General features: G+C 57.5%; 2 protein-coding genes across 4 annotated transcripts; one reads left to right on the top strand and one right to left on the bottom strand.

The window, feature by feature from the left end:
- The first annotated feature begins 29 nt into the window (after positions 1 to 29).
- Positions 30 to 5,881, top strand: LOXL4 (lysyl oxidase like 4). Its single transcript, XM_064145611.1, has 14 exons — positions 30 to 306; positions 512 to 690; positions 844 to 1,055; positions 1,656 to 1,694; positions 1,799 to 2,015; positions 2,155 to 2,338; positions 2,607 to 2,761; positions 3,005 to 3,172; positions 3,376 to 3,538; positions 3,669 to 3,912; positions 4,147 to 4,262; positions 4,360 to 4,496; positions 4,701 to 4,812; positions 4,920 to 5,881. Exons 1-14 carry the CDS (start codon positions 30 to 32, stop codon positions 4,988 to 4,990), a joined length of 2,274 nt encoding a protein of 757 aa, XP_064001681.1. The 3' UTR covers positions 4,991 to 5,881.
- A 1,060-nt stretch (positions 5,882 to 6,941) lies between these two features.
- Positions 6,942 to 19,053, bottom strand: R3HCC1L (R3H domain and coiled-coil containing 1 like). Of its 3 annotated transcripts, none has more exons than XM_064144610.1 (8): positions 18,745 to 18,817; positions 16,787 to 16,921; positions 12,097 to 13,550; positions 8,210 to 8,385; positions 8,025 to 8,095; positions 7,811 to 7,906; positions 7,497 to 7,637; positions 6,942 to 7,319 (listed from the first exon to the last, which is right to left on the bottom strand). In XM_064144610.1, exons 3-8 carry the CDS (start codon positions 13,534 to 13,536, stop codon positions 7,264 to 7,266), a joined length of 1,980 nt encoding a protein of 659 aa, XP_064000680.1. In that variant the 5' UTR covers positions 13,537 to 13,550; positions 16,787 to 16,921; positions 18,745 to 18,817; the 3' UTR covers positions 6,942 to 7,263. The 3 variants fall into 3 exon arrangements, with proteins under 3 accessions (XP_064000680.1, XP_064000681.1, XP_064000679.1); XM_064144611.1 differs by having other exon boundaries at positions 12,097 to 13,546; XM_064144609.1 differs by lacking the exon at positions 16,787 to 16,921 and having other exon boundaries at positions 18,745 to 19,053.
- Between the last annotated feature and the right edge of the window lie 8,913 nt (positions 19,054 to 27,966).

Genomic DNA, 27,966 nt, shown 5'->3' with positions numbered 1-27,966 from the left:
TCCCCAGGTATTCCACTCCCACAACCATGATGATGATACCTACTGGCTCAAGCCCCATCCTGCTCCTGGCGGTGCTGCTGTGCTGGGTGGTCCCCAGCGGGCAGGAGCCAGTCCAGGTGCAGCTGCGGCTGGCGGGGCCGCGAGGGCCAGCCGGGGAGGGCCGGCTGGAGGTCCTGTATCAGGGGCGCTGGGGCACTGTCTGCGACGATGGCTTCGACTTCCACGCGGCCACCGTCGCCTGCCGGCAACTGGGTTACACCGCAGCCATCACCTGGACACATAGTGCCACCTATGGCCAAGGGGAAGGTAGGGGGGCAGGTGCGGAATCGGGGGGTGAGCAGGGCAGGAGGTGCTGGCGAGGGCGGTGTGTTTAGCGCTCGCTGGGAAAGCCTGTCCGGGGGGCTGCGGGTGCGAGCAGCCTGAGGTGGGCACTGGATTATGCCCACGGTGCTGGGAAAGGAGTTGGGAATCTCTCTAACGGTGACTCCCAGTCCTAAGTGTGTTCCCTCAGGTCCCATCTGGCTGGACAATGTTCGGTGTGGCGGCAGCGAGGGCTCCCTGGCAGAGTGCATCCACAATGGCTGGGGCACCAGTGACTGCCGTCACAGTGAGGATGCTGGTGTGGTGTGCTCCGGACAGCGCCTTCCTGGTGGCCCTCCCGAGATCACCACCTCTGGCCACACGGGAAAGGTACGTCAGGGACCATGCAGTTCCCCTGTGCTCAGCAGGGTAACACAATGAGGACTGGAGTACATCTCTCAGAGCCTTGCCCTTGTCCTCATTTTGAACACCCTGCCCTCAATGTTGGAGCCCCTGTGCCCACCCTTGTGCCCACTACACCAGGTGTCAGGGCTGAGTCTGGAGGAGGTGCGGCTCAAGCCCATCCTGGCACGGGCCAAGCTTAGCATGCCAGTGATGGAGGGTGCTGTGGAGGTGAAGCACAACGGGCGCTGGAGGCAGGTGTGCGATGCTGGCTGGACCAGGAACAACAGCCGTGTGGTCTGTGGGATGCTGGGCTTCCCCCGGGAGAAGCATGTCAACATCAGCTTCTACCGGTAGGGATGCGGGAGACCTGTATCACACCTGTGGGCATGGGGGGCAGGGTGCCAAGTTGGACATACTGTGAGGGCAAGAGACTGCAGTGTGGTGGGGAATGGATGCACATTTGTGTGAATGTGTAGAGTGTTGGTATGGCCTGCCCATGCCTGAGTCACCTTCTTGAGGCCTTGATGAGGGACTCAGCAGAGGCTAGGGAGCGGCGGGACCAGTTGCCAGCCACAGACAGCATAAGTGTGGGTGGGAGGAGAGGAAACATAAGTGACTCTCAGCCCCTCAGACTAGGTCTATAAATACAGCCTATAATGAGCCCCTGCCAATGCCAGGAGTCGTGCAGTCCCAGCAGGGCACACGGCAGAGTTGGCCTGGGCATGGTAATTGCCAGTGGGAAGGGCAGGGGGGATTTGAACTAGGTGACCTTTAAGGGCTCTTTCAACCCAAACCATTCTATGCATCTATGAATCCCTGTTGTGGGAGGACTCCATAACTCCAGCTCTTGCACAGGGTGCTGGGGAAGGCAGGGATGATGAGCTGGGGGATTTGAAGCCCTGCAGGGTTGGTATGCCTCCCACTGACTTCCCTGCTCTGTGCACCTGCAGAAAGCTCTGGAACATGAAGATGAAGGACCCCAACTCCAGGTAGGCTTGGTCCTGAGCAGGCTGGGCACCAAGCACTGGTGCTGGGTGAGGGAGATTCTCTGGCACCAAAGCTGACACTGGCCCTTGCTTTTATCCTTTAACAGCCTGAAGACTCTTAGCCAGAAGAACAGCTTCTGGGTCCACAGGGTACAGTGCCAGGGTGCAGAGCCCCACCTGGGCTGGTGCCCCATACAAGTGGCCCCATTGGGTTCCAATCAGCATGCCTGCCGCCATGGCATGCATGCCATTGTCAGCTGCCTTCCTGGCCCTGTCTCCCAGAAGGGCAAGGGCAAGGACAGGAGCAAGACCTCCCCGGGAAAGGTAAGATCTAACATGGCCTTGCACCCTGTCCTGCCGATGGAGGATCCTGGAGCAGGACAGCACCCAGGCTCCCTGTTTGCACCCATGTCCATGGTGCAGGTGGGTGGCTGTGTCTTGACCAGATGCTTCCTATGCCCAGGTGCTCCCTGTGCGGCTGCGAGCAGGCACCCATGCTGGTGAGGGCCGGGTGGAGGTGCTGCGCCATGGGCAGTGGGGTACTGTGTGTGACAAGCAGTGGGACCTGGCTGCAGCCAGCGTGGTGTGCCGGCAGCTGGGCTACGGGACGGCAAAGCAGGCCCTGGTGGGAGCCCAGATGGGCCAAGGTGAGAGGAGGGCAGCATGGCAGAGACCTGGGGCACTAATGGTCTTGGAAGTGCTTGATGGTTAAAGTCCTTGGTTTAGTGGGTGCTGCTGGAGCATTCTGGGATGTCCAGGCACCTCCAGCCTGCACTGGGCTAGGGCTCCATTGTCTCCTGCCATTGGCAGCCCTGTTCCCATGGAGAGTGCCTAGATGAGGAGAAGGAGGGTGGGGGTCCTCTGTGCTCCAGAGTGGGGATGGAGCAGGGAGCACTGATCCTCTCTCGGCTTCAGGCCTGGGGCCCATCCACATGAGCGAAGTACAGTGCACCGGCCACGAGCGCTCCCTGGGTGAGTGCCGCTTTCGGGACGCTGAGCAGAGCAGGTGCCGGCACGAGGCTGACGCTGCTGTCCGCTGCCACATGCCCCACATGGACTTCCAGAGCCAGGTGAGCCCCTGTCCCCCAAGCTCTGTGCCTGGCATGGGTGGTCAGAGCAGCCTTGGTGGGACACAGAGCAAAGCATGCTGATTGGGGTCTGCAGGATGAGCCTTTGGCAAAAGTGGTTTTATGGGGAGGACAAGAGGAAGAGGAATGTGGGGGAGATGTTCATCCAGATGCATGGGCCTGCATCACTGGGATGAAGGATGGGCATCTGCCCAGCATTTCGACTCATCTCTTCTCTGCCTGCAGGTGCGTCTGGCTGGGGGCCGCAGCCCCGAGGAGGGTGTGGTGGAGGTGCTGGTGCCAGTAGAAGGGCGGCTGCAGTGGGGTGCAGTGTGTGGAGCACAGTGGGGGCTGAACGAAGCCATGGTCGTTTGCAGGCAACTGGGGCTGGGCTTTGCCAGCCACGCCCTCCAGGTGAGTGAGATCCTACATTAGATCCTGGGCTGAGAGGTGTCAACATGGCATGGGCATGGGGTAGCTGGGTGGTCTTGCATGGGACAGCCCAGGGGGGCAAGCCCTGGTGGCAGTGCTGGAAGAGGAGCTGGCAAGAGAAGTGGGGTGGGTACTGACAGAGGGTGTGAGGGCTGGCCAGAATCGTGTGCTTTTTCTCTGCCCAGGAGACATGGTACTGGGCAGGCAGCCCCGATGCCACCCAGGTGGTGATGAGTGGGGTGCGCTGCACCGGTACTGAGCTGGCCCTTCAGCAGTGCCAGCACCACGGCCCTGTCCACTGCCCCAGCGGCGGGGGACGCTTCTCGGCGGGGGTCACATGCACTGCTTGTGAGTACTGAGAGTCCACACGGTACTGTCGGGAGGGGGCACTCCCAGCCTCCCTGCACAGGGAGTGGAGAGAATGGCTATGTGGGCTGGAGATTGCCTTCTCCAGCCCTAGTGATACCTTCCATGCCAGATGCCCCAGACTTGGTCATGAATGCCCAGCTGGTGCAGGAGACAGCCTACCTGGAGGACCGGCCGCTGGAGCTGCTCTATTGTGCCCATGAGGAGCGCTGCCTCTCTGGCTCTGCTGATCACATGCACTGGCCCTACGGCTATCGCCGCCTCCTCCGCTTCTCCTCCCAGATCCACAACCTGGGCAGAGCTGATTTCCGGCCCAGGATGGGGCGCCATGCCTGGACCTGGCACCAGTGCCACCGGTGAGTGTCAGAGGCTGGCAGGGGGTTGACCCCTCCCGAGGCCAGTCAGGGTATAGTGGCACACATCCCTCAGAGACTGGCCCGCCTTGGGTAATTGGCAGCATACGTTCTGGCACTGTCATTATGGCTTTATTTGGCTTCAAGGCTGTAATTTGCTCAGAGCCTCTGGGTGCCGCCTGTTCCCTGTGCTCCTCGGCCAGATGCCAGCCTCATGCCCAGTCCCTGTCCCTGCAGACACTTCCATAGCATTGAGGTCTTCACCCACTATGACCTGCTAACGCTCAATGGCTCCAAGGTGGCTGAAGGGCACAAAGCCAGCTTTTGCCTAGAGGACACAAACTGCCCTGAAGGTAGGTGCCAGCTGCAGAGCTACCAGTGACTTCCCTGTCCTGCTCCCCAAAGGGGGACTCTGCCTGTGCCCTCCCTCACTTCCTCTCCCTCATGCAGGGCTGCAACGACGCTTTGCCTGTGCCAACTTTGGGGAGCAGGGAGTGAGTGTGGGGTGCTGGGACACCTACCGCCATGACATTGACTGCCAGTGGATTGACATCACCGATGTACCACCAGGAAGCTACACCTTCCAGGTATGAGAATGGAGGGATAGAGGGCACACTGAGCCACCAGAGTTCAGATGCCTTCCATGGGTACCATCAGCACTCATCACCCTGTACACTGGAATGCTGCTCTGCACCCCACAGTGTGTGCCATGGCCCTCTCTGTGCAAAGCACAGCTGTGCTCTGGGGGAGGAGGACAACAGTCTCCCAGCCCTGCCCTTCATTTTCTCCAGGTGGTTGTGAACCCCAAGCACGAGGTGGCTGAGTCAGACTTCTCCAACAATGTGATGAGGTGCCAGTGCAAGTACGATGGGCAGCGCATCTGGATGCATGGCTGCCACACAAGTATGGAGGGCTGGGAGAAGAGTGGGCAGGATGGAGGAAAGTGGTGGGGCTGGGGGTGCCATAGCTGGGCGTCCCTCCCCACCCACCCATGCCATTGCTCTCCCCAGGTGATGCCTATGGTGCTGACGTGGTGAGTGATCTGGAGCGCCAGGAGCGCTTGGCCAACAACCTCGTGTGACTCCTCCAGCATCAGCACAGTCCCAGCAGCGCTGTAGGGCAGCACAGCTCCCTCACCCTGTTCCCTGCACCCCAGCAGCACCGAACTGAGCTCAGGGACTTGGAGACTCTTTTATTTATTGATGCTGCCACAGAGGATGGCAATGAGCACCAGGGCCAGTGGGGAGCACCCAGGGATGCCCAGCCCTGAATGATGAGCAGGACCTATGAGAGGGGTCCAGGTACTTCAAGAGCTCCCACATCCTTGGCTCCAGTGCACCCCCTGGACAACTACCTCACCCTGCCTGCCTGGCCCCTACCCCAGCAGGCTCAGGACAGGCCCTGGCCCTTGCCACCCATGCACCAATCCTGTCCTCAATAAAGGTGTTGTGTGATGGGAGAGGGATGCTGTGCTACGGGAGAGGAGGTACCCCCTTATCATCCCCTGCTCCTTCCTGTGTGACCACAAAGCCAATCCTCAACCAGGAATACCCTAGTCTAGGCAATGTCTCCCTGGCCAGGCAGTGTTTCCCCTGCCACCCAGAGCCACAAGTTCCCTGGCTAGCAGCCTGTGGCTGGTGTCAAGCAACTTTGGTTCACCACCAGTGGTCCCTACAAGTCAGGGCACCCTGGCCCTGAACTGGCTGACCCCAGGCACACAAAGGAACCAGGCCAGTTCTGTGGCAGTACAGGCCAGCAGCCAGCCCACTGGCCACTGCATGTGCAACCATCGTGCCGGGCTTTCCTAGGCTGCCCTGGAAGCTTCCCAACCCCCAGGAGCAGGCATAGGACTGCTCTGCCCCTCAAAGCCCTTGTTCCTGGGCACGGAGTGGGGACAGCATGCCCTTTCTATGTTTCTTTCCTCCTGTGGTTTCTAGTACATTTGTTCCAAAACCAAATAAATGGCAGTATTTGTCACCAATCCACACTGCCCAGCCCTCAGTGAGCCAGCACCATGTGCTGTCACATCTCCCCTTGCACACCCGTGCCCATCCCTACCCTGCCAGCAGATACTACATCAGGGGGTTGCAAACACCTGCCTCAGCCCTGCACAGCCAGGATAGGCCAGGTTGTACCCACACGTGACAGTGCTCACACGTGGTGGGACGGGTGTGACAGGCTGGAGCGGGCCAAGGCCAGGAGCCATGGTGAGGCGCGTGCCGGCAGAAGCTTGCTCCACCGTGGTCAGGGTTCAAGCAACGCCAGACAGTGGGTAAGATGCTTTCCACATGAGAGCAGCTTCTCGTCTTCAAATTTCCACCGGCTGAGCCACGAGTGGCCAGAATTGGCAGCTGAGATGTCTCCCAGCTGGCAGAGCTGCTGGCGCAGGCAGCCACCACTGCGGGGTCGTGACCGGCTCCACCGTCGCCAAGCTGGGGGACAGCCAGGGGACACGAGGCAGCTACACGAGCAAGCCTCCCGGCGCAGACTGGAGTGAAGCAGAATGACTGAAAACACACAGACCTCTGGCAAAGGAGGTGGAAAACCACCATCCCTTGACAGAGCCCCACAGACTGTGGCCCCAAGAGTCTGGAAGGACTACAGGGCAGGAAAGCTGGGGCACCCAGTGGGTTTTTTTGGGTGTTGAGAGATGATGTAAAGCAGAGAGCCAAAGGCAGGTTTGAGTTGCCTGCCTGCCTGCCTAGGGCAGGACAGGAAACTCCCAGCTCGCCAGGACCAGCCTCGCAGCCACATCACAGCCCTGTGCAGGGCCAGGAACGTGGCCCTGCCCGTGCACCAACAAGGGCCCTGCTGTTCGGGGCTGCAGCTGCTTTGCAGAAATAAACAGGGTCCCTGCCAGCACATTCCTGCCCGATGCCTCCTGCCTGTGCCCTCCACCCACCCACGGGAGACGCCCACCACCTGGGAGGGGCAGACATCTCCCTGGCAGCAGTAGGTGCACGCAGAAGCCCCCGGTATGCAAGACTCCCCTGCACATAGGAGCACAGCGAGCCAGAGCCGAGCCAGGCACATTAAAATACACGGTATTTATTAGCAAAATAAAGGACAGAAACTCTCACTTGCAAGGCTGTCAGGTGGTCAGGGCCACCCCACACAGACCCATGTGCTTACTGCAGAGGTCCCTGTGTCCTCTTGGCACTCCTGTTGCAGCAGGCAGCACTGGAGGTCCTGCCTGACAGTAACAGCACATGTCCTGCTCAGCCTTTTCACTGGAGCAGCCCACTGCTTTGTGGCGCAGGATCTGTCCCAGCTCTTGGATGCAGGGTGTCCTGCCTGCCCGCGGAAAGCACCCCAGCAGAAGTCCCAGTGGGACTGAAGGTGCAGCCTCCCAGCTCAGTCTCGACCCTCCCAGGCATCCTCCCGCTGCTTGTTCTCCAGACGCTTCTTCTCTGTAGAGACAAGACAGTCAATCCCATATCCTCATCACCCCATGGCCATCTACATTCCTCTAAAGGTGGCCAGAGCCCACCCTGATGCAGTCCCCTCCTACCTAGCAACGTGTGAAAAAGAGCATCCACAAGGAGGGTACCCCCACACCACAGCACCCCAGAGCATCCAAATCTCACCTCGGGCTTCTTGCAGCTTCCTCCGCTCAGCATCTCGCTGGGCTGGCGTCTGATTGCTGCGTACCCCCAGGGCACCAATCACTAGCCGCCTGGCCAGGGCAGCTGATGTTTCAGGGCGCTCCTTGGCTGGCTGCAGGTAGTCTGGGTGAGCAGAGATGGGGAACATAAGTAGAGGCATCCCAGGAGGGATGGGACAGCCGACAAGCTGCAGCACTTAAGTGCTGTGGAGCCATTCTGGCTGCTCCATTCCTCCCCAGCCACGGGAATGAAGATGCCGCAGCACAAACGCCACAGCACAAGGCAGCATTACTTACCAGCATATGCCCTGGCTTTGGCTTTAGAGGCACGGGTACCCTGGGAAAGAGGGCGTGTCTTCACCATCAGGTGCTTGGTGCTGAGGGCATCAGATGCTGCAGGGAGAGAGCAGTGGCATCTGCATGTGGGGCCAGCTCCATGCCCAGAATTCCGCCACAGGAGAGACAGAGATGCCTCCCCTCTGCCTATCCCCAGCCAAACTGGGAGAAGTACCTGTTATGGGGCTGGAGAAGATGCCCAGGGCATGTGTATCATCCACCCACTTAATATCAAAGCCTTTTTTCCTGCCAGAGAGAGAGAAGCACAGTAAGGAACCAGCACCAGGTAGACAAGGGTCCAGAGCAGAGCCCAGGCTGGGGACTCCAGCACTGGGGACAGAGCCTTGCCAGCATACTCACTGATAGCTGCAGAAAACACGCATCAGGTCCTCGGTGCGGAAATCCGAGGGGAAATCATAGATCTCGATGACATGGGGCAGCTCAGCGTCACTGAGGTCTGGTGGGCTGGGCTCAGCCCTGTAGTAGTCGAAGCGGGGTGACTGCTGACTCTCACGGTGCTTGTAACCCCCTGAGAGCTGCAGGGGTAGAAGACAGACAACACTGAGCAACCCATGCCTGTCCAGCCCACACCAACTATTGATCCACGGCAAGTGTTCCTCATGACATGGTCTGGCCCCTGCACCCTCTCCATCACTGCAGATGGATCCATTCCATTGAGATATTAGGAGATATTAACTGGGCCCCCCACACCATGCACAGGCTTTTCCCATCACCAGCACTTCTTCACTTGCCATGCTCCGCAATCCCACCAGAGATGTGGTAGGAAAGGCACCAGAGAGACAGCATGTGCGCTCCCCAAGCACACCCCTCCTGCTCTGTACTGATCCAAAATAATACACTTGGGGAACAACAAGCAGCATGACAGCAAGGCCAGGAGGAAAGACTGACATCTGCCTACCATGCAGGAGCACCAGACTCAGCATGCTCTGACTGCAGTATATGCACCAGAGCAGCATGCTGGCACCCCAGATGCCAGGAAGGAAAAGCCAATGCTTCCATGAGGAGCAGATTCCGGTGGTCAATCACTTGTGCTGCTAAAAAAAAATGTATGCCTTATTTCTCATTTGAATTTACCTGGCTTTGGGATTCCAGTCAGTAGTTCTTGTTCTGTCTCTCCACTGGATTAAAAAGCCCTCAGTCCCCAGTGCCCTCCCCACAATGGCTTTTGCTCACATGATCAAGTCCCTTCTCATTAAGCTAAACGGGTTGTATGCACTTAGTATCTCACAGAGAGGCACTTCCTCCAGCCCTAAAAGAGGATGGCTTTAGTGCTGTCTCATTTCCTCTCCTGTTTGTCTCCCGTTGCCATGACAGAGGAGTGCAGCCACCCCCTGCTCCTCTCCGCCTTGCAGCATCAGTACAGGTGGGTACCACTTGCTACAACTCTGCTTTCCCAACTGCACCATGTGGGCAGCTGAAGGGATTCACAGCCCTGATCCAGGCAAGACGTTGGGCCAAGCACTGCCTGAAGCTGCCGGCAGCTCCCCAGTAGCCCCTAGAGCGTGGGGCTGGCGTGGTGCCGGGTAGCAGGTACATAACTCAGGCAGGTTCCCAGCTCGATCCTCCAAGTGCTCATAGCAGAGCACACCACGGCTGGAAGGTTAGAGACCATAAATCCCAGCCAGCTCAGTCAATAAAAAGTGCTCATTCCGACAATTTTATGGGGAAGATGGATTCGCGGCAGGTGAGGGGGTGCAACCAGGGCGGCTGGGTACTGGTGGAAGGTAGAGCTGAGTTATGGAGTTCACGGGACAGGCCAGAAGTACTAGCAGAGTCGCCTGCCCTGCCACTATCACCCGCTAACTAAGCACATCCCTGCGGGGCAGCACACTCATCCAGCACCTCCCCAGCCACTCACGGCAGGCAGGGTGAAGCCCTGCGGTGCCGCTTGAGGGAGCAGAGCATCGGGTAGTGCCAGGCGCCGGAAGGATGATTAGAGAGCAGGAGTGCAGAGTGCCGGAGCGGTCCTTGACCTTCACAAATCACCGAGTGTGGCGGGGCGGCAAGGACAGGAGCCGTCTGGCAGGTGGGCTCAGCTGCGCGGCAGGCACAGCTCAACAGGTCCTCCCATGCTGCCAGCCTGGGCACACAGGGTGCCCACAGCCTTCCAGTCATAAGGCAGGGCACGAAGGAGGAGATGCGGTACGGCCCCCAGCCCTCACAGGCACCTGGCACTGGGAAGGGTCTGCTGACAGACGGTGGAGGCAGGAAATGAAGCCTGTGCATCATGCTTCACTGCTCTCTAAAGATGCACCCTTGCTGGAGCACATTAGAAGGGCCTGTGGCCACTCACTCACCCTCCTGATCTCTGGCCGAGAGCACACCGCCAGAGCTGGAGGGAAGGTGTGCGCCAGCACTCACACACCATTGTCCCCAGCACACACGCCCCCTGGCCCCAGCACACACGCCCCGTGGCCCCAGCACACACGCCCCGTGGCCCCCAGCACACACGCCCCGTGGCCCCCAGCACACACGCCCCGTGGCCCCAGCACACACGCCCCGTGGCCCCCAGCACACTCATGCCATGCCATCACCCCCAGCACACACATACCATGGGCCCTGGCACACCATGCTGGCTGATGGGAAGTCCACCAAGCCTGCAAGGAAATGGTTGCAGTGCTTAATTATCCTCTGTGTTCAAACTGATTTCTACTCTGAATTTGTCCACTTTCAGCTTCAAGCCAATGGATCTTGCTATGGTGTTTTCTCCTGATAGATTAAAGAGCCGTTCCCTATCAGAAATCTCTCCTCCACACAGAACGTCATAAATCTTGCTCTCTGCTGGCTATCTGCAGTGCATAAGGATTCAGTTGTGCGGATGAACGCTACTAATTTTCTTGTCCTTTTTGTTAATTAACAAAAGTTTCAACTTCCCGAGAGCCTGCATCCCCTCCAAACAGCCCCATCTGCCTGCTGAGAGCTCAAAGGGCTCGACATGGGAACCTGCAGGGGGATGAAGATAGCAATTTTAATTGACAAATCCCTTTTTCATTTCTTATTCACCCATTTTAGGAAGCTCACCAGAGCACTCAAACTTTGCTCAGAGCTTGTGCATGAAGACGCTAATGTGGATGCTTCAGTGGTGTTCAGTTAGCACCAATGGTGCATGGCACAACCAGGCTGCACCATAATACAGGCCCTCCCTGGTCTGCTTCCCCAGTACAGCCAGGCAGCTGCTCCACTATGCCTGACGACTAAAATGTGCCCCTCCTTCTAGTGCATAGAAAGCCAGCACCACATAGAGCAGCTGCTGTCAGAGCAGCAGTGCTGTCCTCCTCACACTAATGCCCAACCCAACTTCCCAGATGGAGAGTGGGGGACTACAGCTGTGGGGAGCACAACCAGCCAGAGACGGAGTGCCCAAAGCTCTTCCACATCACCCTTTGAGCAGCCCCAGAGGTAAGCTCTGTGTGCCCTACACTCCGTCCCGGGCCCATGCCAGGTTAACAAGGGCACACCAGCCTGAGCACAGCCACAAGGACAAGGTGCCCCTCAGAAAGAAATCTTGAGTTAATCTCATCCCTTCCCAGCAGCCACTAATAAAACCTATCCACCACTTCACACACTGCTTCCAGCCTGAGGTGGACAAACACTGACTGTAACAATATTGGCACTGTTTGTTACTTTGGGCACATTAATGTCGTTTGGAAAATTACCAGTTTGACACAACTGATTTAAAATGCAATAAGGGACACCCAGCCTCACTGCAGAGTTGAGCTTTCCATGCAGACAGCAGGGAAATGCCACTAATTGTAGCAAATCCAGCCACACACATGCAGCAGGGGATGAAGACGAGCCACAGCTGATTAGGGAGCTGTAGTTCTGAGGAAACTCCACTGCTACTTCAGTGGGAGCCCATATGCCTCAGCCCACTTCTTTATCACCAGCCCCAGTTTCACAAGGGTACAGTTGCAGCTTACGGCACATTGGCAGGTTTTACCAGTGCACTTCATGTACTGTAGGCAGATCTCCACAAGCCTTCAGCAGCACTGCAGGACAGGACCCAGTCTGGGGGTAAGGTGGAAGTCCCAGCTGTTTTGGTATTGCAGGTAGCTTGTGTCCATGAGGATGATTGAGAGTGACAGCAGGCAGCACAACCAGATGCAGACAGATGCAGCCCCAGAGGACACCAGGACAGACAACCCCCAGAGACTCTGTCCCCACACTCCAGCAACCAGCAGCCGCCATCCCCACAAACCCCTGCAGGCTCTGCTCGCCAGACATACCTCCTCCAGCAGACGTGGGTCCAGGCAGTCCCCATCGTCGTTGAATAAGGCATCCCAGCTCTCCTCAGCTCCTGGGCTGGCCTGACTGAGAGACCCAGCACTGGTCTTTTCTGCCTTTGGGGAGCTGCCGTGGAGACCTCCCTCTTCTTCCTCAGCCTTCTGGCCACACCAATGCGGCTGTGGTGAGTTCATGTTCCTGTCTTTCTGGGCTAGCTCCTCTGCCCAGGCCATAGGTGAGAGCCCCTCTACACCATGGCACAGCAGCTCCAGGGGCAACGGGTGCTCGTGGCTCTCCATGGGTGCACTCTCCCGCATGCTTCTCAGCAGTTCCTCACCAGCACCAAGTGAAACACTCTCAGTCCTGATGGTGCCACCTGTGCAGGCAGAGGTGCTGCCCATTCCCTCTGCAGCAGGCACCAGGTCACCCTCCCCACTGGGATCCCCAGCACCAGCACTGCTCTCCTCCTTGCCAGGTGGGAGCTGGGATGAGATAACAATGCCCTGGTTTAGGGTGCTCTCCCCTGGAAGCACTGTTGCTTGGCCTGTGCCACCCCTAGAGCACTTGGGTTCACAGCTGGCTGCTCCTGGTGTATCCAAGGCACTCTCTCTGGCAAGCTCAGTCATGCCTTCCCAGCCCTCCTCTGGCAGCCCAGCAGCACAGCTCTTGCTCTGCCCTGCCAGGAGGTACCCCTCAATCCTCCTCTTCTCCTGGGTTTTTGGACATGCAACCTCACATGACAGACCAGGCACACTGCGCTGGTTGCCCAGCTCTGCCAGCTGCAGGACACCTTCTCCTGAGGACTGGGAGAGGTGCCCAGCTGGATCCAGGGTGCTGTCCCCTAAATGCTCCGACGTGCCACTCAGCCCTGTCTGAGATGCTGGCACTGGGCTATCAGGGAGTGCTGGGCTTGCAAGGCCACCCCTAGGCTCAGTGATAGCCTCTGTGGTCCCGGAGTGGACACTTGGTGGAGATGGAGACTGAGTCCTCATCATCTGGTGGCTATGGCTGAGCTCCCCAAATCCTTCATCATGGGACGCTTTGTCCTGCTCATCCAAGGGCTGGGCAACAGCTGGATTCAGGCATGGCTCACAAACACTGGGTGATACCCCCAGGTCCTCTGGCACCACAGAGAAGCTGCCTCCTGGTCTCTGGCAGTGCCCAGAAGAGGCTGCCTGTGGCTCTTTTGTACTGGCTTGTATCTTGCTCTCCTTTCTTGCCACTCTGCCCATTTGTGTCCTGGCATGGGGGCTTCTCTTCTGTCTCTCACCACTGCCCTGACTGGTGTCCTGTGCCAGGTGGTGGTTCTCAAGCTCTTGGCGATGCTCAACCAGCGTGTCACCTGCCACTTGCGCTGCTCTCTCCCGTCGTGCCTTTGGCACGTAGAGGGCCATGTCAGGTTTCCTGTGGCGTGGCCGGCTGCCACCTGCCTCCTGCTGCATGGTGCCACTGCTGCCTGCCAAGGAGAGACAGTGTCACTGCCCATCCTGCATCCCAACAGCCCCTGCCCAGGTTGGTGAACCAGGGTCCCAGCCTGGCACCCACCCTTACTCACATGGCAGCTAGCACACATTGACAGATAGTGGAACCCCAGCATTGTCCCTGTGGTAGCAGCTCTGCAGATGGGCTTCGGAATCCAGAGCACCCACAGCGCTGCAGCCCTCAGTGGGGTGCAGTGGGCTGGGGGGAAGCGTGGAAATCCCACCAGCATCACTGCAGTGCCTGTTGTGTTCCAGCACCTGCTGCCTTGGATCCCCAGGCCAAGGGGCCAGTGGCGGCATTCAAAGCAGACTACACAGCACTTGCAGCATCTGTGCACTAAAAACCATGGAGAAGCCCACAGCAGCGATGGAGGACCAGAAACCAAACCCCAGCCAGGGGACACCTCAGCACAGGACCATGGCTGCCACCCAGGCACACCACAGCACCACTCACTTGCTGCCCCATCCCAACAGAGATTTATTTTTCATCATCTTTGGCAGCAGCAGGCATGCTGCACACTGCCAAGCCCCCCTGCCCCTATAAATATGCATCAAGCAGGGTTTATGGAGACGGATGGCATGGGGGGCTGAGCTGTGGTTGAGGGGAAGGCAGAGTGGGGCTGGGCTGGGGCCCCATGATTAATCACTGCCCACTCTGTTCAGGGGGATTCATCACAGGCCGCTGTCAGGTAAATCACTGGAAAAACACCTCTTCAGTAATTAATGTGAAGTGACGGATGGACAGCCCCCGGGCCCATTAATCTGGACCATCAGCGCCGACTGAGATTATGAATGTCAGGATGCATAAACTGCCGGCGGATCAATAGGGCCAGGAACCCATCCAAGGCTCTCATTTCCGAGGCACCTCCGGTACATTAGCCTCCCTTCCACACAGCCCCCGACTGAGGCGCGAACACTCCCCATGGCCCTTCACCGACAGCCGGCAGCGGTGCTGGGAAAGCGAGGGGAGGCCAACCGCTGGCTGGAAAAGTGGCCAGGGCTGCCCATGCCACACAGCATCATCTTCCCTCCTGATGGATGGACAGACGTCTGCCTCACTGTGATGGATGGGTCTCTCACGGCTCTCTGGAAACTGTTTGCAAGCCCAGGAAGGGCACCGCTCCCCAGCATCGCTGTGGTATCCATGCCTGCACCTTGTGCCACATGCGCTCCTGCCCACCTTTGTGGCATGAGGCACAGGTGTGGGCACCACAGTGATGCTGGGAACTGTCCCAGGGCTGCCCAAACCATTTTTCTGTCCCTGCAGCTCCTGCCATTTCCCCCCCCATCTTTGATACACTAATTTTGCTGGCAGAACAATCCCCTTTATCTTTATCGACCGTGAGAAAAGAACGTATCCTACAAACCCTCCAAGGTCTGGATTAGTCATTTTTCAACACAGAGGCATTATACATTTTCTCACCGAGCAGCAGCCCAGGAGCTGGATGGGAGGGGGCACTGAGAGTCCCACTCTGGCACCACCATTTCCAATCAACTGCATGCACCAAAGCACATTCTACTAAAGTACTTTTCCCAGTCAAGCCCAGCGAGTCAACGTATGGGACATCATCAAACAGCTTTAGAGGATGGGGCATCACTGACTGACCCCCCCAGGTTCTGCTTCCCTAGAACTTCCATCACAGGGACCAGCCAGGGGCAGCATCATTCCACACACATCCTGAGTCACCTCCAAGAAGAGCCTTCATACACAGGATTTATGGGCTCCTGAAAAGCTTGTTGTTCACCTTGCTTCACCCTCAAAAGCAGATGGCACAGCATTAACCAGACGGCTGGTGCTAGGAGTATCCTCTCCCCACACAGCTTTGCCTCTGCCTGCTGCACACTGCTGGGGAACAGCAGCTTCCCACAGACCAAGACACAGCACAAGGTGGTGGCTGGCCCATGCTGGCAGGGATGCTGCAGCACTTGTTTTTCTCCCCACAGGCTGCAAAGCTTCTGCCCCAGCCTATTACACACTTCATCGATGCCATGGCCACGCGTCAGCACCACCTGATTTCATGCTCTGGGAGGCAGAGCAACAGCCCTGGCTTTGGGTCTCATTCACACTACACTGGGCAGAGCAATCCTGCCACTTCCAGGCTCCAGGACCAACCATAGCCCACAACGCTAGGCAGCTATGAGCAGTGCATTCCTAGATGAGCCTATGCCACCATGGGTGCTGCCCTGCTTTTCAGACCCAGTTAGCCAAACAGCTCAGCATTGCAGGACCAAAGGTAGACTTGGACTGGGCATACCACTGTACCATGGTAAAAGTGACTCTGGGATCACTGCCCAGAGGCCTGGCAGATAATGCCCATCAGCCCATCATGACACAGCCTGGCATGGCCAGGGAGATGCTGGAGCATCAGCAAGGAGGCGGCCAGAGCTTCTCATAGCACAGACTCCCTTCACACCATTCCCAGAAGCACGCTGTTCATGGGGAAATTGTGCTCACAGCACAAGTTTGTCAGGTTTCAAAGCAGCTGCCCAGACAATGTGCTAACCTGACTTTCTCCTCTAGCAAACATATGTAGCACAGACAGCAGCATTTTCTGATTTCTATCTCTCTCCTGTCCAGGGAAGGACTCCACAAACAAGAAGACAAGGCTGATCCCATCACTGACCCTACTTCACCCTGCACAGTGCATAACCAAATCCCTCCACCTCTCAATCCCTGCCCAGCAAGTGAGGACACTTTCAGTACATCTCCAATGGCAAAGCCAAAGCTTCTACTGCCTTCTCCCACTGCAGGCAAAGATTCCAGCCACAGTCCCATGCAGAGAAGCTGGGTATGGGCATGAACACTGAGCTGCAGGGCTCACATGGAGCATGCCAGTTCCCGGAAAAGTTTTGGTGCCACCCAGCGCCCTCCCAGCAGGCTGCCGCATTTCCTGGCAGGGAGTTGTATTTTTAGCCTTCGAGGTTTCTAATTCCACTCAATCCATATGCCTGTCGATAGAGCAGATAATCTTAAAGCCTTCACAGAGAACAAGGATGGCAGCAAGGGACCAAGGGCCCTGAGGGACTGCACGCAGCCTTGCCATGCAGCTCGCACACCCACAATGTCACTCTTTACAGCCTGCTGCAGATTGGGCTCTGTGGCAGGGAAAAAAAGCTCGTACAAACAAGACCAACAAAAAGGCAGACACAAGGAGATGCTAAACAGCCCCACTGGGGAACCCATGCCAGGCACGTGCCATGGCACACTCACCGACTGCACAGCACTAGCACTCAGCAGGCCACGTAAGGATTTTCACAGGTTTTGGCTACCTTGGACCTCTCCTGCTCTCAGCAGAGATAAAAATCAGCCTCCCCCAGATCATGCAGAAAGGAATGACCTGGGCACCTGGTGGGGAGAGGCAGAACAATGGTAAGAACTCAGAGCTGCTGGCACAAGGCAAAGCAAAGTGCTTCAAGGATCCAAAAGCCACATGCCATCCGACATCTGCCTTCAGCCCTTCAGGCTTTAAGATGTCCCTGTCCCCTGTTGCCAGAAGAAAGATGCTCTCCAGCAGCCGGAGCAAACAGTGGCTATGTGAGGAGGCAGTGAAGGTATCAAAGGCGCTGAGAAAAGAGAGAGATTTCATTCACGCATTTCATTTGCGATGCTCTTAGGAGATATCTGACACAGATCTCCTCATCTTTTGAGAAAGGAGATATGGGGAAGAAAAAGGGGAAACATTTCAGATAGCAGGAGGATTTGTAAGTCAATAGTGTCCCCTCGCAGCTGCAGAGAGGGAAAAGGGACGACAAACCAGCAGAAGGAGTTAACATTTGGAGCACCGAGGGGAACACAAAGGACTTCACAAATATACCCAGGCAGAATCAGCACAAAAATGAAAAGGTCTATTAATAAACAAGCAGGGAGAGAAAATTAATGATGGCTCAAAAATAAAGATGACTCAAAAGAGCAAAATAACTGTTTTTAACCAGAAAAATGCAAATGAGGCAGAGCAGGGAAAGCAAACCCAGCATGTCCACGTTGTCTCAGTCACCTGGCTAGCACGGCCTGCTGACACACAGGCAGCACCAGGAAGAACCTGGGGCCCAGGTGATGGGCAGAGCAAACCAGGTGCTGATTTTCTGTGGAAAAAAGGGCACTACACCTGGCGCTGGGTTTATCCTGTGCCCATCCCCAGCACAGAACACAGAAGAAGGAGCCTGAGCATCCACCATAATGGGCTCGCAGGTGAAGGACATTGGTTTGCCCAGTGGAAGTTACTTCAGAGCTGAGCAGAGCTTTTGGACAAGGCATGCAACAGGTAACTTAGATGAACTTCAGAGTATTGGTTTATGTCTCCCAAACTTTAACTTCAATAAAAAACTGTAATTGAATTTGCTGACACTGAGCAGAGAGGGGCTGCAAACACTGGCCAGAGCAGACATCCAAAGCATCCAAAGAACCTAGGCAGAAAGCAGACAAGGCCCAGTCCAGGAAAAATTACAGTAAAACAACCCAAAGCAGGGATTTGGTGGGCAAAAGCAGCCTGGAAAGCAAGGCCCAGAAGTCCACATTACATTGAGATCAGAAAGCAGGTGACCCAGATGACGACCCCAAATTATGCAAGGGGCTGAAGCTGGTCACTGGCATCATGCCATGGCCCACCCCGGCGCTGCAACAGCCTCACAGTGGGTAGCATGCAGAGCCCCGCCCTCAGTGTGAAGGATGTGACACCGAAGACATGAGGTACTGGTGAAAAACCCAGCGCCTAGCACCTGGGAACACCAAGCACATGTTTTAGGAGCCATGGGAGCCTGGTGCAGCGAGAGCCCGGAGATGCCATGGAACTCCCTTCCTTTGAGCGTGGGCCCTGTCTCGCTAAGTTGGGGAAAGCCACATGGAGCCTGCAGGGTGCCAGGTCACCCAGGTGTTCTGGGGGCTGCCCGTCAGCGGAGACGAGGGCAGATTTGGGAGAGGGGCTGGGGTTTGGGGCTAGGACATGAGGCAAGGGTCAGGGGTGGGATACCGGCATGGGGGACAAGCAGTCACATGCCGGGGGTGGGGGGTGGGTGTAGAGGGTCAGAGCAGGGACATGGGGTAGGGGACTGCGAGACAGGAGGCGCAGCGTGTGGCCCAGGGCCCCGTGCTGCTGTGCCCCTGCCCCGAGCGCCGTGCTGGGCCAGGCCGGGCTGCTCTCGGCCCTGCCGCCTGCCAGACCCCGCTGTTACCAGTGGCCTCGCCGGATCCCCCGCCGCTCCGTGCCGCGTCGCCGCCGCCGCTTCCGGCGCATGAGGCCCGCCCCGTCCCGCCCGCCGCGGGGAGCGCCGGGACCTGTAGTGCGGCGGCGGCGTCCGCAGTCTCCCGGCGCTCCGGGAAGCCTCGGCGGCTGCCCACGCCGCGCTGGCACCCCTTTGGCACGAAGGCGTTCCTGTTCCTCATCGCGTTCCCGCTGAGCCCGCCACGGGCAGCCCCGGTGCCAGCGCTGCCCTTCCTCCTCCAGGCACTACCCAGCAGCCGGGGCAAGCGGCCGAGGGCAGAGTGCTGCGTGGCGGGGCGAGCACGGTAGACGCAGAGATGCAGGAGGGAAGGGGACCCCTCCTCCCGGGTTTCCCCTCCCGTTAACGTGACACACTAGGGAGCAGCGGCGCTGGCTGCGCTAGCTGGGCAGGCAGACACCCGCTGCCTCTAGGGGCACCGGAGGAATTTTGGGGGCCGCACCCCGCGCTGCTGCCGCGGCCTGCCCAGACCCCCGGCAGGGGAAGGTGTCTGCAGCAGGCGGCTTTGCTCTGCTTCCTTCCTGGGGCTCAGCGAGGAGCAGCCGGCCTGCGCCGCGGAGCCCGGCTCCGGAGCCGGCTGGGGCAGCACTCATGGCACTCGTGCCCGCTGCTGCTGCGGAGCTCTTCGAACCGCGGCTTGCGGCTGCGATGAAAGGATGAGGCGGCGGGGCCGGATGGGTGGCACAGGCAATGCGGGCAGCCACGGGGCTTGCGTTCGTTGCTGGCCGAGGACAGACTAGGGCTGTGGCCTAGCTGGGGCACAGGGCTGAAAAAGCCTGCCCTGGTTTGTCTGTGCCAGCACCACCACAAGCAGCTTCCTGGTGAACCGGTCAGCTGCTTTCTAGCAAGCCTCATGGTGCAGGTGAGAAAGAGGTGATGCTCCATAGCTCCTAGATATGGTTGCACACAACATCTGAGATCCTTGCAGACTGTGCAGCTGCTGAAGGATCACAGCAGCTCCCTGCCACCCTCACAAGACGCCACTGAGACATTGCATGGGGCATCAGTGCGTGACTCTGTGCCAAGCGTATTATCCCTTCTCAGGTGCAGCTGCAGGGCAGGGACTACTGATGCCTGATATCTGGACTGCCCCAAAGAACTTGGATGTTACTGCCTGCCTAGTGTGGGTCCTGGTACAGCCACAGGGGCTCAGTACAGAGGGTACATTAGCCCCAGGAACCTCATTCTTCTATGCTGAGTGGTGGACCTAAGCCATAATGTGTTTTGATTTCCCTTTATTTGGGAGCAGATGTGAACAAAGCAGAACCTTGGGGAGGAAGCTGTGCTTCCTTAACACAGTCCTGTGGGATAGCTCTTGGCAAGGGGAAGGGAGGGTTTGGCAGGGCAAGCCATGGTCAAGACAGTCACACAGGGGTAGGGGTCATTCTGACGCAGCTATGTGGCTCCATGCAGCATAAGGAAGGCTCACACTAAGCAGGACCACCTACCCCCCCACCCCCGCCAGGGAGCAGACTCTGTCCCAGGCTGCCATTGGCACACAGGGGACCACGGTCTGTCTCGCAGGTAATCGATGGCAGCAGATCCTGATCACTTTCATTATTATTATTTTCTTATGCATGTGCGCACAGGAGATTTATCGCCAGCTACAGAGGCAAAATCAATTATTCATGTTATAAATTAGAAAATGATTTATGTTTGTGGGAGGCCAAGCAGTGTGGAGCCCCTGGCCGCGTGGGAGTTGTGTTTGTCTGGGAATGGCATCAGACACCCCCTGCCAGTTCTTCACCAGCCTCTGTCCCTGCTGTGCCCTGAGTGTGCCACAAAGGTGTCCCCTCATCCCATCACAGATCCAAAGGGACTCAGGGACAAGTCGCACCCAGCCTTTCCCAGCCAGTCAATCAAAGCACCCATGGACAGAGCCTGAGGAAGACTGGTGAGTGTGGTGCCTTGGTCACCCTGGCTGGTGCAGCAGGATGATGCTCCATGATAGTTTCCATGGCAGCAGCAGTGTGGTTAAAGTGCTGGATGTATGGGCTGCAGAAGGACCCCCTCGCTTTCTCCTGCTGGAGACATCCTCACGTGTCCTCTCCAGCCCCAGCAGCTGTCTGTGCTTCTGCCTTCTACAAGGAACAGCAGGGTCCCCTCCAGACTGCCACCCACGGGCACAAGGACCTATTGCACCACTGACACCTGCAACGGTTCTCAGAAAAGAGGAGATGGATGAGGGCAATGAGGCGATGCACCACCAGCTTGCACCAACCTCTGAGGCCAGCTACTCAAGTGGAGCTACAGGGCTTTGGTTGGACACAGTCCACCTTCTCCTGTCTTAGGTAGGTTTCAGGGGTCTTGAGGGTCTTCCTAGGCATGGAAATCCCATTTCTCAGTGACTGACTGATGTTCTGCGCAGAGCAGGGTGTCACTGGGCTCCCATTGTTGCCAGTACTGGGGCAGGGATTTGGCTGTGGCTGCCAGGTCTGTCCCCAGCCCAGCCATGCTCCAGACACTCAGCATGCTGATGATGGGAGCTGCAGCATCCCATGGCCCTGGATTGAAGGCCCTGTCCTGTCTGCCTTGGCATCCTAAGACCCACTGTCCGTGTCACACAGCCAGTGGGAGCACGTGCTGGGAGCTGACTGGACATTGCTGATAGCCACAGCTCCCCTTGCTTCTGAAGAGTCTTGATCTAAAGTTGCCATGTCTGTGCCTCCCAGGGGATGGCGGAGTGGTCCGGGAGTGCTGCCTGGCTCTCCTTGTCTGTTCATCTGCAGCTGCGTCAGCCAGGGCCGCGGGGAGCGCAGGCTGAAAGGAGCAGCATGGGAGAAAAGGAGCTATCAGTGGGCCCAGATCTGTGTCTGTATACAGACAAGTTATGCATCCAGATCCTGCTCATGTAGCATCCTGTGCTAGGCTGAGCCCTAGGCTGAGCCCTGGCCCTTGGAGTGAGAAAGAGTGGCAGCACCAGGCAACCTTAGCTCTACTCTGGTTCTCTCAGCAACCTTTTCTCCCCTAGCCCTGCTTTGGAACTCTGGAGCTTCCTTCCAGCTGCCAGAGAGCCTATCACCCCTTGTGACTCCCAGAGCTCTCAGAGAGCTGAGAACTTGCTGGCTCAGCACGCACACACAGAAGTGTTAGAAGGAGCAGAGGTTTTGGCTGACACCCTTGGCTCCCTGCCAGCCTGTGAGCAGGAGGAACACCGACAGCCAGGCATGGTCCAGGGATAGGGAACCATCTCACACTGGGGTACCAAGGCTGCTGCAGCTATATCAACCTCCAGCCAGCCCTGAGAATCCTCTGGGACCACACACAATGTGCAGAAGAGTCCCCAGTTGCTCTGCTCTGTCTCTAGAGGAGCCAGATAACCTGGGGAGCTCAGAAACCTGTCAGTATGGCTCAGGACCCTCCAAGGAGTGAATGCTGGGCTTAACATTGAAATACCAGGAAATAAATGAGTTATGTTCTGGGGCTAAGCATCACCTCAGGTGCTTCATTGCACCCTGGTCCTGGGAAGCCTAATTCTGGCCTGTGCTTGAGCAAGCATCGCTCTGATTTATTGCTGCAGAGCAAATGCTTACAGAGTGCTTTTGTCTGAGAAAAGCCCTGAGGAGCTGCAACGGGCACAGAGGGGCAATGAGAGAATTGCCTCTCAGTTGCAGTGTGGTTGGAGCACCCGGAGCACCCACAGCCCTGGGTCTGTCACATCCAGCCAGGGAATGTGCTTAGCCCATGGGGAGGGGACTGCAGAGAGCTTGGGGCTGGGGTCGATTAGATCTGTTTTGCATTGTTGCACCAAACACCTGGGGACTCAGTGGCTCGTGACAGTGCTGTATAATGTGGGCAGCAGTTGGTGGTGCAGGCAGGCAACAGTGCTGCCAGCAGCTTGTGGACAGGGAAGCGATGGGGGCCGTCACCCCAGCAGCATGGGCTGGCTGTGGAAGGGGATACAAGGTCTCTTGCTCCCTGTTTCCCTGCACACCTACAGCAACGAGGCATGGAAGACAGCACTTGTGCTGCAGGAATCAATACCACTCCAGGAGTGGCCTGGGTGCTCCTCCCTGCACTCCCAGGAGTCTGCGCCCAAACGCCTCTCCCTGAGCTGTCGCTGTTGTCTCCTCGCTGCTCATGTTTCTCAGCACTCTCAGCAGGACTATGCAGCAGCATGGGGTGGGCGGTGGCAGCCCCAGGAGGCTGAGGAGCGTGCTAACCTGGGTAGCCTGTCTCCTTGGGGAGACAGGGGGCATAGGCAAAAGAAACCTCTAAGGAGGAGATCCAGGTTAAAACTGATTCAAAGTAGTCCCTTTTGGCACTGTGTTGCAGCCCACTCCACCATGGCCCACCCTGCTATGGTCCCTAGATGGTACCAGAGCACTGTGGCTGTCTCTGTCAGGTAGAGATGCTCCCAGGAGGCAATTTCTGCCTGACAGACCGTGCACAGGGATGTAGAGACTGTAAGCAGCTCCCTATCTCACCCAGTGCTAGCCTTGGCAGTGCCACCATGTCGGGTGACAGTCACAGCCTCATGGGAAGGAATCCAGCTGCTTTTGATAGACCATGATTTGAATTGATTCATCAGCAGGATCCGCTTGGAGCTGATAAATCTTTCAGGAGCCTTGGCAGAGGATACTGAGTTGGACAGGCTGGGCATCCCCCTGCCTTCCTGCAGCTGCCCAGAGTGCACACCCAGCCCCCTGGGTCCTGCCAGCCTCAGCCAGCTGCTGGCAATCCCCCGGGTTTCCTAGCAGCCTAACGCTGCAGTGGAGATGTTGCCCAGGTGGGCTGGAGCCCAGCTTACTTTTTCCACCCTGCTGGCATCCTCCAGCTGTTGAACCTCATGCCTGTGCTACCTTTGCAAGGGACCCGATCATTGCTGGCCATTGCTGATTATCCCTGGCTCCAGCACTGGACTGGACAGATGCCTTCTATCACCTCTCATGGTGCAGGGTAGGGCAGTCTCCCGGCTGAGTTCTGGCAGTGGTGCATCTCCATGCCAGCCACAGCCACAGGATCCCATTGGGGACAAGTCCGGTCTGTCCCATGGGGCCAAGCCCTGCAGAGGAATGGGGCTCTGGCCTCATTGCCCCGTACTGTATCCCAGCAGGTAGCAAGGGAGAGCAGGGACGGGGACAGCAAGGCGGGAGACGAGCACAGGAGGATCCGGTTACAGGCAGCACGGGGCAGAGAGATAGGCAGAGAACAGCAATGCAGCAAAAAGGGCTTTTAGTGATAATTAATAATTAACATTTCTAATGATGTCCCGGCGACAGGAAGAGCCCAAGTGGGGACCCAGGGGCACTGTGTAGGGTGACAAGAGTGACTGGGAGCTGTGCAGTGACCAAGGAGGCTGTGCAGAACCACGGAGTGAGGGGGGGAGACAGCTGCAGGGCCAGAGGTCCCAGGACAAGGGATAAACACCCCTGGAGCTCCCCATCACTGGGCAGCACCCAGGGCCCAGCCTTCACACCTGGCTGCTGTGAGGGTGCAGTAAGCTGATGATAAAAGAGGACTGGAAATGAGATAAAAAACACATCTCAGGGATTTCCCTGGCCTCTGTGATAACAACTTGCCATGGGTTTCCATGCCCAGCAAGTGCTTGAGAGGGACCTTGCTGGCAGGAGGAGGGGACTGAGAGAAAGGATGCTGAGAGGCAGCAGCTCATGGTGAGCCACTGGGATGAATCCCCACATCACTGCCAGCCCCGGTACAAAATGCCCTCCAGCTTGGGAGGTGTCCAGACACTGAGCAGTGGTGGGCTGACTTGGGGTGCAGGACCTGAGAGGGCAAGGGTATGTGGGCAAAGCAGCAAATCAGGTGCTGTGGGACAGAGTGGAGATGATAGAGAGGAGAGGGACAGCTCAGTGTGGGAGTCCATTTCTGTTAGCCACCACATGAAAGTCATGCAGTCGTGGGAGAGGCAAACGAATCCTAGGATGCACCAGGAAAGACATGTATAGCAGGGCCGGGGACCTGCTTGTGTGCCTTCCTGGGCCTCATGGGGTACCTGCTTCTGCTGAAGCCGTCCTCGGAGAGAAGCAGAGGCATCGCTGGGCTGCCGGGGGAGGCAGAGCCCAGGAGACTTGTGATGGGAGGACAGCAGCTCATGCCCAGCACAGTGCAGGCTGCAGGGGAACAGAGTGCTCACTATAAATACATCAGAGTGGTAAACGCCAGGGAGGAGAAGAGCTATTTCAGCTCAAAGACAATGTTAGCACAGGAATGACTGGGGATAAATTATCCATGAACACATTTAGGGTGGAGATTAGACCCTCAGAGTTGGAAGGTCTCAGCAGAGCCCCTCCAGAGAAGAAAGTAGTGCCAGGCAGGAGCCAAAGCCAGCTTAGCATCTGAAGGACCTCACAGCATGCTGTGGTGACAGCACATGCCCTCTTCTAGTGTCAAAAAGCAGCAAGGGTGGCTGGCACGGCCGGCTGTGCTGGTGGGTACGGCGAGCAGCGGTGACTAGGCAGCATGCATGTCGCTGAGTGCATGTGTGAGTGGGGATGCGTGTGTGTGTGCGTGGGCTGCACGCGTGTTTGGGCAGCACACTGAGTGCTCACACACCGTGGGTGTGCACAGCGCGTGTGCAGGTGTGCCAGCTGCACCCAGACTGTGGGTGCCTGTGAGTGTGCTGGCTGTGTGTGTGTTGTGCACCCACCAGGCTGTGTGCAGGTGTCTCGGCCTTCATGCTGCTCTGGAAGGAGCAATGACAGCCCCAGTGAAGTACCCTGGCGGTTAGAGCTTTGAGTCAGCGCTGCTCTGCTCACCTGCACCCAGTTTGTGTAACACCATCTGGAATTTGCCAGAGGGGACAGACTGGGTGCTCTGTGACTCCTGATGATCCTGGGGAGATTGCTGTCCTGCTGAAGGTCCCCCAGCTCCCAGGTCAATGCTGTCCCTGTGAGGGTCATGGGGGTCACCTGACACTGCCAACCCACAGGTTCACCTTAGCTAGCTGGAGCATTTGGCACTGCCACCCCTCCACCAATTGCAGTTCAAGCAAGGAACGGACTGACCCTCAGCATCCTGCTCCCTTCTCCGAGGGATGATCCACCAGGCACAGGGATGAGCCACCACGCAGTGGGACATAGGAGTGTCAGCACTGCCAGCTGCAAGAGGGTTCCCATTCATAGGGGTTTGAGTAAGTGTGGATAGGGCAATCTCACCAAGAGCAAGGACCAGGGAAAGCCAGGACACTTCTGCCCTGGGGGTAGGAAAGTGGGGCCCCAGGTATGTGAGGAGATGACTGGTGCTCATACTGGCCTCCACCTGCCTGCACTCGGGAGCACAATGGCTCCCTTCCCCCCACAGGTTGTCTGGCTGCTGCTGGCTCTAATTTCCTGTGCATTGTACCCACTGCTGCTCCCACCATCCCCGGTGCATCCGTCTCTCTGTGTGCTGCACGGCCAGGGTCTCCTGGCCTCACTGCCCCACAAACATCCCTGCCTGCATACCAACTCATTCACCGTAGTTCCTTGCAGGATCACCCTGGGGTGCTTGCTGTAGCATGTCCTCTGTGCACCCAGGAGCAGAGGGACGGGCATGGCTGGACCAGGATAGACCAGCAAAAAGTACAAGGGCTTTGCAGGGCTGTTACTTATGGCCTGCTGGCTTCTCTCATCTTTCAGATGACACCCCTAGGCTGTCAGCATCCATGGGGAGGGCACTGAGGAGTTCCAAGCACCTTGCAACCCCACGACTGGAAAATCACTCTTCTGGGAGCCAGTAACACCTGGAGTTGGGACTCATGCATGCAGTACCTGTGTATCTAGGGGGTGTCATGGTGTGAGCACATCCCTGCTGACACCTGCAGAACTGTGTGTGCATGCACCGTGCTGTGTGTCTAGCAGCACACATCCTGCACGGGCACCTGTGCACACACATGCAGGTACGGATGCACGTGCACGGTGTCCTGATAGGCCTGCCTGTGGGTGTTCCCGTGCTTGGGGGCAGGGTGTGCTGGCATGCTGGATTTGCCACCCCGGGGAGATGGCATGCCCCGTGCCATTCACAGTCTCAGCATGTTTGAGCTGGCTGCTTGCTGACGTTTGTGCTCTGTACCTGCCACTCAGAGTGGGAGCCTTGGGAGCCAGCTTGCAGAGTTTGTGTCAGTAACCCAGGTGGTTACTAAACCTGGGATGAGCCAAGTGCTGGCACTGTGGGCCACCAGTGGATGGAGTGCACCCACAGCTCTCAGGTGCACAAAGACATGTGAGCACAGCACTGTGCATCTGTGATGGTCACACCAGCTTCCCAGCTCCAGCAGGTCTGCTCAGCATCCCAAATTCCCTGTGGTGAATGCAGAGAAGCAAGGGTAGCTCCTGTCCCATAGCATTGCCCCATAGTAGGTTCCCCATGCCCAGACACCATCCTGCTGGCCATGAGGACCCTGCAGCAGGCAGCCACACTTCAAGCTCAGTGCTCAAGCCAGACACCCTGCAAGAGAAGGTGATTGGAAATGAAATCAAGGGGTACTTGATGGCCTTGTGGAAACATCTTTATGGGAGGCAATCGCTAGAACTGGAAAGCTCTTGAATCCAGCTGAAAGAGAGGAACTGGGAGCAGAAGGCAGAATCGTAGAAACATTTCTGTTGAAAAACACTTTTAAGATCACTGAATGCAATCATTGAAAGCTGTACCCAGGCATGTTCGAGCCCAAAGCCCAGGCTTCATGCTGGGCCACCTGAAAATGTGCTCCACTAGGGTGGCCTGGTAGCCTTGTGCCCTGCCAGTGCTGTGCCAGTCCCAGCTACAGACACTTTCTGCATCCAGAGACACACAGAGAGGTTTGTGTCTGTCCCTGCAGCAGCCACACAGAAGGACATGTCAGGGAAGGCAGGCTTGTGGACTAACTGTGATCCTGCCTCGAGCATCTACTGGCTGCAAGATCTTGGGCAATTTAGTGACATGCATGGCCTGAGATCTGAGTCTTTTCTTGCAGTTCAGCCTGGGTTTGGGGGAACAGCCACTCCCAGGGTCCCTGCAAAGGGAGGTGTGTGACCTGCAGGGAGATGGCACAGAGAGGGTGCTGTGCCTTCAGAGCGTGGCTGGGTGTTGCCCTGTCACCTCGGTTGCCCTTGCAGGCAGTGGGGACCTCTACCTAGCCGTGTCCCAAGTGTCATCCACTCCCCAGCACCCACAGGGCGACCACAGGGGTGCAGCTCTTCTCCTGCTAGCCCAGACCACCCCACAGCCAGCCAGACCCCCACCACTGCTGCTCCA

Source organism: Pogoniulus pusillus, chromosome 6 (assembly GCF_015220805.1).
Source record: "Pogoniulus pusillus isolate bPogPus1 chromosome 6, bPogPus1.pri, whole genome shotgun sequence".
NCBI lineage: Eukaryota > Metazoa > Chordata > Aves > Piciformes > Lybiidae > Pogoniulus > Pogoniulus pusillus.
Note: the sequence above shows the minus strand (reverse complement) of the source record. Positions and strands in the feature narration are given on the sequence as shown.